Source organism: Triticum urartu, chromosome 3A, assembly GCF_056163025.1.
Source record: "Triticum urartu cultivar PI428250 chromosome 3A, HENAU_Tu73, whole genome shotgun sequence".
Classification (NCBI taxonomy): Eukaryota; Viridiplantae; Streptophyta; class Magnoliopsida; order Poales; family Poaceae; genus Triticum; species Triticum urartu.
The window spans coordinates 597,316,056-597,328,427 of NC_141875.1; the positions used below are offsets into that span (position 1 = coordinate 597,316,056).

The window sequence follows — 12,372 nt, forward strand, 5'->3', positions numbered from 1 at the left end:
TCTCGTGAAGATTATTCATGAACATTTTTCGAATAGATGATCTTTTTTGAAAATTAGGAAGAATTTTTGAAAATCACAATTTTTTTGCATGTTTGAACATTTTTAGAAATTCAGGAACACTTTCTGAAATCCCGTACATATTTCAAACTGATGAACATTTTTCGAATTCATGAACTGTTTTGGAATTAAGAACTTTTTTCGAATTTGATTTGCAGGGCTGTGCGGGATTGGTGGCCATTCACACCATCCTACGTGCAAAATAGTGCCTCCTCGTATATGTAGTCCAGTCCAAGTAAAACTGAAAAAGAAAAGAGTAAAGAAGGCCCCGTAATCATGGGCCGGAAGAGAAACGAAAATCTGCCGCGTCAATTTCGACGCGACGGTGAGAAGAACCGGTCAAGGCTTCTAGCACCCTGGATTGCGTTTCGAGGTTCCTGGGTGAAGTGCGCCTTTGGGTAACTGGGTTGTTTTTCCTTTTTGCGTACGACCCTAATAATGCAACTTTTGTAACGTGCCGAGTTCCCTTAGCTCTGCGTCCCGCATCATGGAAGACCCTCCCAGAAGAAAGGCGACCTACCTACTGGAGTGAAATGTTTTCCTACCCACCACGCCATGCTTTAGGTCTTTTTTGTACTGGACCATATGTCGCGTAAAAATACTTATGAGTGAAACTTTCTTTGTGGGGGCGTTATGAGTGAAACTGAATGAATGGTCCCTGTCTTGTTCCTCCGGATTTGGACATTCAGTCAGGGAGTAACAGGATTTCACGGTCACGAACAGTTTTACCAGTATGGGGTAATCCATTTGGATGAGCCGTGTAGTATGATTTCAGCAGATAACGTGTTGGTCCGAGCACGCAAAATCAGCGTAGGCAGGGTTAAGGGTGGCGTGTTAACGTCAGTAAAGCTTGCTCGTCAACCATGCAATGCAAAGCCGGTCGCCGTTCTTGATTCCCATAAAAAACCGTCATGTCATTTCCCAAGGAATACTGTGCATGGAGCCATGGAGTAAGGTCACTCCCAATGCTTTACCTTGTACAGGTGTTAAGGTTGTCAACTAAGCAAAAAAATCTGATGTGGCATGCTAGTTAAGAAGAAAAAGAGCACTATGATGACCCCAAGAAGAAACGATGTCAAGCACGTATACCTAGGTGCAAGCACAATTCTGAGTGTACAACTAATTAAATGCATGAAGCTTAGCACCCAAAAGCGGCAAATTTTCGTGTTTTGATCCTTTTCTGAAACCTATTCGAGATTTGACCCTAGTTTAAATTTTTGTCAAGATCTGACCCTTTTGCTACCGCTAGAGTCCATGACGGTAGGGTTTAACAGCCTACCGCCAGAGACTTTGACGGTAGGAAACATCGCTACCGCCAATCGGGCTGGTGATAGCCTGCACAACCCTACCGCCAAGGTGCTTGGCGGTAGGCACGAGCACGCACTGTGTTCAGTACTTAGAAGGTTTTTGGCGATAGGGCATACAACCCTACCGCCAGGGACCTTGGCGGTAAGCTGTTATACCCTAGCGTCATGGTCCCTGACGGTAGCAAAATGGTCAGATCTCGATTTTTTTTAAAGTAGGGTCAAATCTCGGATAGGTTTTAGAAAAAGGATCAAAACACGAAATTTAACCCCCCCAAAACTTAGCACCTTTGTATTGGGAACTTGAATTGCTAAGACATTTAATATACTTAGCACCTCATCTAAGCACCTAATTTTTTTTTTCATTTTGCGCCCGAACAATCATGCAAACTACTCGTACCATCCGATGGTTACGTGGCGGGTCCAGTCAAAGCGTAGGGATGGATGGATTGGATTCTCAAAACGACAAGAAAAACCGCACCTCCCGGTCTCCAAGGTGCCCCGTCACACCATGAAACCTGTATCAGGACAGCTCGGCCGGAACAATCAGCATCCGAAGCGAGCAGGGAAAGCAAAGACGACTGCATGCAGAGCCAGAGCTGCCTGCCGGCACGCCGCCGTACTGCAGCCCCGCAGCGATCTGTCTGCCGGAGCAGACACGCAGAGCAGGGGGGCCCTGCCTGCCTGCCCGTCGATCGATCAGCGACGATGCATGCAGCGCCCCACTTCCCGAGAGAAAACGTCCCCCGCGACTGCGCAATGATTGGCGCCCGCGGCGGCCACCGGTCCGGTCGTCCATGCATGCCGCCATGCCGCACACGTCGCGTCCCATGTCACCGTGCCTAGAACGGCGCGCGCGCTCCCACCCCTGTCCCTCGCGTCGCGGCGAGCGAGAGCACCGTCGCGTGCCCCGCCCCGTCAATTCCATGTCCCCCCGGCCGGCCCAGCGGCGGGGCGTCGCCTTGCGCGGCGCCATTGGCCGGGGACGGGAGGGGGTCCGGCCTGCCGGCCTCAAAAGAGCCGCCCGGCCCAGCGCCTCCCTCGCTGCATCGACCGCGTCCTTTTCCGCCCTTTCCCTTTTCTCTCCCATTCAGGGCACCTCGGCTGCGTTCGCCAGATCTGCTCGCGCCGCGCCGCTCGCTTCCACGGGAGATATTCTCCGGCCACCACCACCACCGCTAGGCAACAAGAATATACTGCGCCGGTGCGCCCCCACCACCCCCTTCTTGTCGTGTTTTCTCTTCGTGAATGAAAGCTGCAAGCTAAAGCCTTGGCCTTGGCGGTCATATTGAAGGATCTGGAAGAGCTGATGCGTACACCTCTTCATGGCATGGGGTTGCGTGATCTGATCGGGAGGACTACCATTTTGGCGGTCAATTAGACCAAACTTTCCTTTCACTAGCTTGTCTCCCCGCTTTGCCTCTTTTTCTTTTTCTGAGCCTTGCCTTTCATGCTCTTGTCACATACTCTTGCAGCACAGTACAGTACCAGCCTGCTTTTCCTTTGAGCAGGCTACATAGATACTCTTGCCTCATCATAGTATAAAACGAGGCGTGCCTAGGCCACCCTGGTGTGATACGTAGACACTGACCCGCCATCTCGGGCTAGCAAGCAAGCAAGCCAGGCATCCATACCTCCGGTCGGCAATGAGGAAGGGCAGCGAGTGCACCAGGATCAGCCCGGAGACCACCACCAGCGGCAACCCCATGTTCTCCCGCCAGGCCAGCAGGTCCGGCGGCCGGTCGGCGGCGCCGTCGGAGCGGGACGCCCGGCCGAGGCAGCCGCGCGGAGGCTGCCGCCTGCTGAGGACCGCGCGGTGGACCGCCGCGAGGTTCTACCAGCGCGCGAGGGTGAGCGTCGTCACGGCGTTCTGGTCGGCCCCGAGCAGGAGAGGCTCTTCCAGTTCCACTTCCAGTGCCGCCTCACGCTCGCCGGAGTATACGCCGGCGAGGAACAGCAGCAGGCGGCAGTCCGGGCCGGTGGCCGTCGCCGATGACTCCCACAAGAGCGAAGCCGTGGAGGAGTGCATCAGGTTCATGAACTCCTCGTCCAGGAAGTACCGCTAGTGTTTTGTTTTTTTGATTCTGTTTCTACCCTCTGCGCGGATGCTAGCGTCTTCCCCCCTGTAATTTCCCCCCTTCTTGTTCTTGGCCTTTCATCTGTGTGCGCATTTGATCTAAGCTTGTGGAAATGATACGTACGGCCGGATGCATCTTTCTCATCTCTTCTGTACTCTGGAATCTGTCGCTCTTACATTTTCAACACTTGTGCTTGTCAATATTTGTCACCTCGTGCGAGCCCAGCCACCGACAAGCTAATTTCCGTGATGTGGTGTGTCACAATGGCTTGATGCATTTGATCCAATAGTTTGATCTTTGTGAGAAAACAGGCGTCCCATCGATTTTCTGTTACAGAAACGCCTTGATCCAATAGAGTTAACAAGATACAGAAAAAAAGTGCATAAGAATGAATGGGAGACTCCCAATGTACCACCCATAAGTGCAAACAAAATCATGGCAAGACACATCATAGAGCAACAAGATCATACCGGCTTGTTGCCACGGAAACACTGCGAAAACAGATTCATAAATGTGTGCTGAAAAACAAATAAACTAATGCGAAAGCAAATATGTATAAGATTTCTCAATTTACATTTTAGAAACAATAAAACATACTGTGAAGCACGTGAAAGATGTAATGTACAACAAGAGAAAAAAACTTGTAGAATGAAGTTAACAAAATGTCCTTTTTTTTTGAATGGTACAAAGTGTCCTTACCCGCAAAATAAACGGAGTGTCATTTTTAACAAACTTGTTAAGCCTGGACTACGAACATTTGCTCCCCCTCCAAGGAGTGTCCAACATGTAAACCATTCATTAGCACACAAAATTTAATGCAAATAATTTAACTTATGCCTGATATGTATGATTGTTGAGGTGGCATGGTTGCATGGATAGATTTTAGTGCATTAAATGTAACTTACAATCACATATATGACTTGTCGATGTGCTTGGCGAGAGCAAATAGATAGTGAGTTAGTATTTTAGAATTGAGGATTATGATTTAAAATCTTAACTGTGTAAGCTGACATCCTGGAATCTAGGAATAAGCAATGACTAAATCAATGTACAGTTGATCATTTGGCTGAAGCCAAAACTTTTTCAAGAAGATGCAAGAGCATTGCATGGTTTTTTTATGAGGGGACATTGGATGCCTTTTGTACTAAGATAGAAAGGAGACTCACAAATATGTTATATAGGTGCCAATACAAGCGATAACACCCCCACCACAAAGATAGAATACAACCAAACGCCGTGTCATGCTGCGATTCCTCCACCAGGTACTAAATAACTAATTCACTACATCAAATTAGATAAGAATTTTTTATTGTGATTTATTGGATATGGTGTTCTAGTTTCTAGTAGTAGATGCTCTATTATGTCCATTATGAGTTGTCAGTTTTTCGAAATAATAAAATAATTGCTTTCTTAAAGAGAAATAAGGATCGGAGTATTTGACATCTTATGCAAATTATGAATATGTATTTGAGACATAAAGTTGTACTGTATCCAGTATTTGCATTCGTAGACACACATATCAAACATATAACAATATTATTATAACATTCAGAGAGGCCTTACATAAAGAGGTTTAAAAATATATAGACAAAGCCTCTTGTGAACCACAGTCCAACCCATGTAACCATTATTTCCTGCTCTAACGAAGAGAGGTGATTAGCCACGCGTACCAAGCAGACACATATACATAATTTCACCGAGTTGACTACCTGCATGTTCGGGGGTATAGGGTGACCAAGGACTCCGCTCAAAGGGCCAAACATGCAACATAAAAACATCACCCATTTCTGCTCTGGTCAAAGAAAGGGTTTGTGTTTGTAAATAGGATTATTCGTCGGCCAGGCTCTTTTGTTGACTAGTTAAAAGTTGTAGTACGTGATTGCTCCTTTCCTAATAAAAAAGGGGAAAAGAATGCTTGGGTTAATAACTGAACCTGAGTCAAGGTCATGTTTAACAAATGTTGTGGAAAAGTCAAAAGATAGGAATTAGTTCACAACCTCAATATAACATAAGAATCAGGTTCTGAAACAACTTATATGGCCACATATGCAAAAGAAGAAATAAATACATGACCCAAACTGAAGCTGAAAGGGACTTGTTTCCATGGAGAAGATTTATGTTCTCTACTGATTCTTCTCAGTGAAATTAGCCATGTTGCACTAAGTTCCTTATGAATTCATCCACGGAGTTCACAAATAACTTGTGTTGAACATGGATCCGAACAAGTAGGGTCATCAACCTAGCATTTAGGTTGTAAAATTGTCAAAAACGAATTTTAAACTTGACAACTGCTCTTCTCAACAATGTTTTGATAGGCTCCACTCCTCGTTTCCTCCCTTGTTCTAGATAAGTCATGCTCTGTTAGACAAGATGGGATGTTGAGACGGGGATAACGAGCAAAGTGCTGATAGATATTGGACATTTGCAAGCTATGTAAATGTGTACACTAGTAGAAAATGGGCCATTTGTCCCGGTTCCAGAGGCCCATTAGCCCCGGTTCTGGAACCGGGACTAAAGCCCAAAACCTTTAGTCCCAGTTCGCTCACGAACCGGGATAGAAGGGGCTTCACGTGGCTGCTGCGGGGCGCCCAGGCAGGAGCACCTTTGGTCCCGGTTGGTAACACAAACTGGGACCAAAAGGCATCCACGCGTCAGCAGCTGGCTGGAGCAGGAGTTTTTGTTTTTTTAAAGGGGGGGGGGGTGTCAGGGGGTTTTGGAGGGTTAATTTAGGGGTTTCTTATATTGTGTTAGCTAGGTAATAGAGAGAAGTGACCTCTCTTATCACCGTGCTCGGTCGACGCTAGCTACTATACGTATAGAGAGAACTCGACACACTAGCTAGTAAGCAAATGAAGGAACCATTAATTACACAAGATTGTCATGAACATATACAAAGAGGAGTGCACCTCTCTTTATCCGAGAGATTTGTCGAACAACAAGTTTTCGTATATCTATCCGACGCTACTAGCTACATATATACAATATAAGATCTCTTACAATCCCTAACATCTCATGTCTATATCAATTTCCATATGGTATTCTCCGGCTTTATTGATGACGTGGTCAAGAAAGAATCCCACCAATTCCTCTTGAATTGCTCGTATGCGATCTTGTGGTAGGAGTTCATCCCGCATCTTCCAGATCTAAATTGAAGAAGAGGGTCAATACATGTATATGAATGAAACTCAACACAAATGATGGTAATATTTTTGCTTACGCACTTCATATTATTTTTCGGAGTAGCCCTACTTATTAGAGGCCGTCGCGTTGTAGATGAACTCGCAAACGTAGTATCCACAAAAATCATTCCCGGATTCCCGCCACAAGCACTTTACGAGAAATAGAGGTCAATCAAACTGATAAGCAAGCATGCTAAATGGTATTGATGAAACTAGCTAGAATCAATGGGAGATGCGCGGAACTAGGTAGTAGTACTTACTTTAGCGCGTGTAAATCACAGCTCACTCGGCGGTCCCGGAGAAATTACGGTGAACTCTTTCCAAACCCTGCCAGACAAAGAAAATAATTACTTGATATCAGGACATGAACAAAGTTGTCGATATGGTGCGATAATGATCGATTGAACTTACTTCTGGAGCATTTGAGTCATGTCTGCATAGTCCTCGGGATCTTTTCGTCTCGAGTCTAAGACGGTTACTACTCCCCGCTCAAGCTTAATCTCTAGGAGAATAAAGTGGAAATTGCGCACACATGCATAACTCATCAGTTACATTACTATAACCTCGAGTAATAAGGGAAACCGAATATGCACAAGACAGTAACACTCACTTGAAGTTGTAAGGAAAGAGTATTTTATCTTTGCTTTGATTTTTTAGCAATGATTGTAGCAAGTTGTCCTCGGTTTCTGTGACATTGTGTTTAACCGTCCATTCATGTATGATATTTGGGTTAATGAACCCAATGTCATAGATTTCTGCTTTTCTGCATTCGACGATCTTCAATCTGCATAATATAGTGAGGATAATTATATATACACATGCAATGAAAGAGTTGAGCTATATACAGAGACTTAATTACAGAAGTAGTACTTACAGACAGTAGCAAGTCACGAGTGTTTGGTCGAGGGCCTTTTGATTGTATAACTAGAATAACTCGTCAAATTCAACAAAGAACAGACCAGTTCCAACGAGGTCGTGCTCCTCTTTAATTCTCATCGTCAAAACATCCTTCCCAGACTCGTTGCAGGTTTTCATGTACCATTCATGGAATCTTCGCATCATCGTTGTTAGAGGCAGACTTCCATCTTTGACGAGAGGCTTCCCGTACTGGTATCTGAATTCGTCCACCTCCATTGTATCAAACGCTACATCATCGCCCAGGTAATCAGCAGGATTGGTACCAGGCACCATCCCCGGCAGATTAGCGACGATATCGCTAGACACCTTGAGTGGGGGGCATGATTGGTTCGCCTGTTTGCCGAGCTAGGGAATTTTTTCCCACTTCTTCGTTCTGTTAACCTTTTATCACTGGAAGTAGTTCCCGACCACCACGCATCTTGATATGCCTTTTTGAGAGTGCGGACATAACTGGAATCTGGCGGAGGCGGTGCTGGTTGCTTCAGGGCATCGATAGTGTGCTGAGCTTTCACCGGATCTATCATCTCCTTCAGCGATGGAGGTTTCTTTGCAAAAAATTCCCTCACTTGGGCTTCACAGATCTTTGCATTTTCCTCCTCGGTCCTCTCGTATGGTAAATTTTTTGGAGTCTTGAGAGATGGACCGTATCTGTATTGCCTCCCGCCTCTGGCTATACTGCTAGCTGCCGATGCGGCGACATCTCTCTTCCGTTGTTGCTTACGAGGCGGAGCGCTCCGATGCGCCAGAGGAGCCGGAGCGGCGGCGTCTATCTTCCGCCATTGCTGACGAGGTGGAGGAGGACGCAGATTGCTCGGACCTGCTGGAGGAGGCGGAGTGCCGGCCTCACGCACCGGAGGAGCCGTAGAAGGAGGCAGAGTGCCTTGATCACTCGACAGAGGAGGAGGAGGAGGCGGAGTGCCCTGACTCACCGGAGGAGGAGGAGGTGGAGGCGTCTAGTTCGGAAGTTTGATGTACTCCTTCCGCCATAGACATGTAGTCCTCAGAGCATAACTCAGTTGAGTCTCCCCTTCACCTGTAGGATGGTCAAGCTCGAGCTCCTCAAATCCCTCCATTACTTCATCCACCAACACAACAACATAGCCATGTGGAATCGGACGGCGGTGAAAAGTTTCGTTGGGTTGAGGAGGTGCAACAGAGCTGACAGCCGCCTTCAAGGTGAGGTTTTGCCATTTCGTCATAAGCTGGCAATGTTGAGCCTCCGTGATAGCATCCACGGGGTAGCTAGGAGCCGTGAAGTCAGGCTGCTAAACGAGCTCCATGGAAGCCACGCTGCTTCTCTGCTGAGAAGGCGGGGTAGCTTCTGTGGTAGCTTCGTGCTGCTGAGATGGTTGGCCGGCAGCTCGCTGGCTCTCAACTTGTTCCTCTAGCTTTAGTACTCTTGCATTGAGCTTCTGCATTTCGCTTAGCTCAAGTTTCCTCTTCCTCTCCCAGGTTTTGTAACCGCCTGCGCCGGGAAACCCAACCTTCCACACAACGAAGCCTGGCGTGCCTCGTGTTCGTCCAAGGTGCTCAGGATTCCCGGGGGCCTCACTCAGCTCGTCGTTCTCTCTATCGGAAATGAACATCCCTTGCTGCGCTGCGGCGATATACTTCTAACGCTTCTTGACAGGTATTGCAAGTTGCTCGTCCGTCCAAAAGCACTTCCCTATTTCAGGGTCCAAAGTTCCCCCCAACCCCGAAGAACCAAGTCCTTGAACGGTCTAGCCAGTTCAATGTCTCTGGTTCGACCCCTTTAGCAATCAGGTCATTCTCAGTTTTGTCCCACAATGACTGGGCTTTGAGGTAGCTACCCGACCCCGTGTGATGGTGATATAGCTTCTTTGCATCATTTATCTTATTTATCTCTGACATCTTCTTACTCTTGTTCGATGTCTTGTAGGCCAAAAATGCGGCCCAGTGATCTCTTATCTTCTCAAATCGGGCAGTGAATTCTGGAGTCTCCCATTTGTCGACAAACGTTGATTTCAACTCATTCTTCCACCTGAATAGATTTGCCATCTTCTTAAGAGCACACGCCTTGACCAATGGCTCTATAACTGGCTTATTCAGATCCTCCTCTGGCGGTAGGGTGAAATTTGCCTTCAGCGAGGTCCAAAGATCATCTTTCTGTCTATCGCTGACATAAGAAACTTGAGGGTCTTCATTCTTAGGCTTATTCCATAGCTGGATGCTGATCGGGATCATGTCCCTGACAATAGCTCCGCACTGAGCAGAAAATGCATCCTTGGTCCGCCTGGGTTCAATCGGTTGGCCATTGTCCGAGATTGCTGTGATCGTGAACTTTTCATCCTGGCGCAACCTTTTCTTCGGGCCTCGTCTCATTACCGAAGTTTGGCTCGATCTGGAGGGCTATAAAAGAAGAAAGAAGAGTCAATATATGTACATACCAAAACAATTAATGCATCAATTAGCTAGTCAGCACAAGCTTAATTAATATATATACCTCACCGGACTTTGCAACAGCTCCCTCCTCCATTCGGTCACCGGAGCCGTCATCACGGTCTCCTTCTTCCACCGACATTCAGTCACCGGAGCCTACATGATCATGTCCTTCCTCCTCCATTGTTCGATCACCAGAGCCTTCACCCTCTCCTTCCAGACCATCGGTGTCGTTGAGAAATGACAAGACATCATGTCTGTCGCGGATTATGTCCCCCAACAACTCTCTTGTTCTAAGTCTCTTTGATCCATTGTTTCTGCAAATATTACAACATGAGAGATGGATGTATTAGTGGCAAACATAGACCTAGCTAGCTGAAAGAACATGCGGTGCCCCCATGTTTGGTTTTGGTAATTGATGACAATCTCTATGGACTAATGGTTGCCTTGAGTTATATTTGAAGGTTTTGTCCATAGGCTTTTCTTGGAGTACATGTGTTGGGTTTAAGGAGAGTTTGTGTCGACCAAGGTGCTATTCACGGAATTACCTAAAGATTGGTCTTGTGAGAGGTTGATCAAGACTAAGTCAAAGAGTGAATCAAGTTGATCAACCCACAAAGCGTAGAAGATGTACCGAGAGGGATCAAGTGATCCCATGGTATGGTAAGCATTGCCAATTACGCTTTGTGTACTAACCCATGGTCTTCGTGAGGGTTCTTTGTGGGGTTAGGTTGCGGTGTGCGAGTTCAAGTGGAGCATCACGAAGAGATCAAATGCTTGAAGCTTGCCGTCATTTGTGGTGACAATGGACTTGTGAAGATGTGCGGAAGAGTGGCTCACCCATAGTGGAGTATGGGGGAGCAATCAACTAGTCTTCATCGAGTCAACACAATCAAGAAAGGTTGCGGTGTGCAAGTTCAAGTGGAGCATCATGAAGAGATCAAATGCTTGAAGCTTGCCGTCCTTTGTGGTGACAATGGACTTGTGAAGACGTGCGGAAGAGTGGCTCACCCATAGTAGAGTATGGGGGAGCAATCAACTAGTCTTCATCGAGTCAACCCAATCAAGAAAGGTGGTCCAACTTGAGGGAGTCAAGATCGTCATCATCTAGCTCAAATGGACCATGTGCAAGGCAAAGGTTTGCCCTTGGTAGGTTTTCTATTTTACCGGTCTCATGATGGTAGTTGGGAAACCGGGTTATAGGATCGATTGCCGTACTATCAAGGGGGGCTCTCGATGAGTAGCTTGATTGTATCGTTCGTAGAGAGCTCAAACCATTGCATCCTTGCATCATATTTCTTGGTTCTTGTTTGGTTCTCTTTGTGAATCTTAGAGCTTATGGTCATCTTGATGACAAGCTTGAGTTCATCGAAAACGGAGTTCGCATGCCTCTTCTATGATGTTTTCGTTTTTGGAGGTTTTGCCGATTCTTCTTGGTTGGAGGTTTCTCTCCTCTTTTTGTTAGGCATACCTCCCCTGCCTCGTCGTCTTGTTTCCAACAAGCTTGAGTTTGCTCAATTCGGAGCTCATATGCAGAAGTTATGGCAGTTCTTGTTTTCTTGAGTGTGGTTTTGTCAGGGTCCCAGTGGTAGTACCGTGGTATCCAGCGGTAGTACCGCTGAGGGGTCACAAGCGGCAGTACTGCTCCGCAGCGGTAGTACCGGCGGTGACTCCGCAGCAGTACTACCGCTGGCTTACCAGGTCCCTACCGCGTCGATTCGAGGGGTCTTTTTCTGTGTCGGATTGTGCGGTATCTCACTGCGGCAGTAGTGCGGCAGTACCGCTCCTTAGCGGCAGTACCGCCCTTCCTCCGCGGTAGTACCGCCCGGTTCCCTCTTTCCCTTTACCCTTCGTTCTGCACGGCATTACCGCTGAAGGGAGTGGTAGTACCGCTTAACCCAGCGGTAGTACCACTGTCTCCTGCGGTACTACCGCCCTAAGGTTCATGCTTTGTTGCTCCTTTTCCCTGTTTCTTCCACCTGAGCGGTAGTACCGCTCGTGGAGCGGTAGTACCGCTCGTGTGCGGGCTGAGCACATAACGGTTGGATTTTTCCTCACCTATAAAAGGGGGTCTTCTTTCCCAATGAACCTTATCCTTTGAGCTCGTGTTCTTCCCCCATTGTTGACCTTCTTCGAGCTTCCTAACTCTCAATCCCTCCATGGATTCTTGCTAGTTTTTGAGGGAAAATAGAGAGGAGATCTAGATCCACATTTCCACCAATCACTTTCTCCTCTATGTGAGGGGAACCCCTTGGATCTAGATCTTGGAGTTCTTGGTGTTCTCTTTCTTGTTCTTCCTCTCATTTTCCTCCCTAGCATTAGTTGCTTCGGTGGGATTTGAGAGAGAAGGACTTGGGCACTCCGTGTGCCCTTGCCATTGCATTTGGTGCATTGGTTTGAGTTCTTCACGTGATACATGGAAGTTACAAGTTGAGA

The 12,372-nt window shown here is 47.1% G+C and overlaps 1 protein-coding gene across 1 annotated transcript; it reads left to right on the forward strand.

The window, feature by feature from the left end:
- Nucleotides 1–2,291: 2,291 nt before the first annotated feature.
- On the forward strand, nucleotides 2,292–3,561 carry LOC125548856 (josephin protein-like protein). The gene has a single exon (XM_048712384.2). The coding sequence runs from the start codon at nucleotides 3,008–3,010 to the stop codon at nucleotides 3,425–3,427; it is 420 nt and encodes a 139-aa protein (XP_048568341.1). The 5' UTR covers nucleotides 2,292–3,007; the 3' UTR covers nucleotides 3,428–3,561.
- The last annotated feature ends 8,811 nt before the right edge of the window (nucleotides 3,562–12,372 follow it).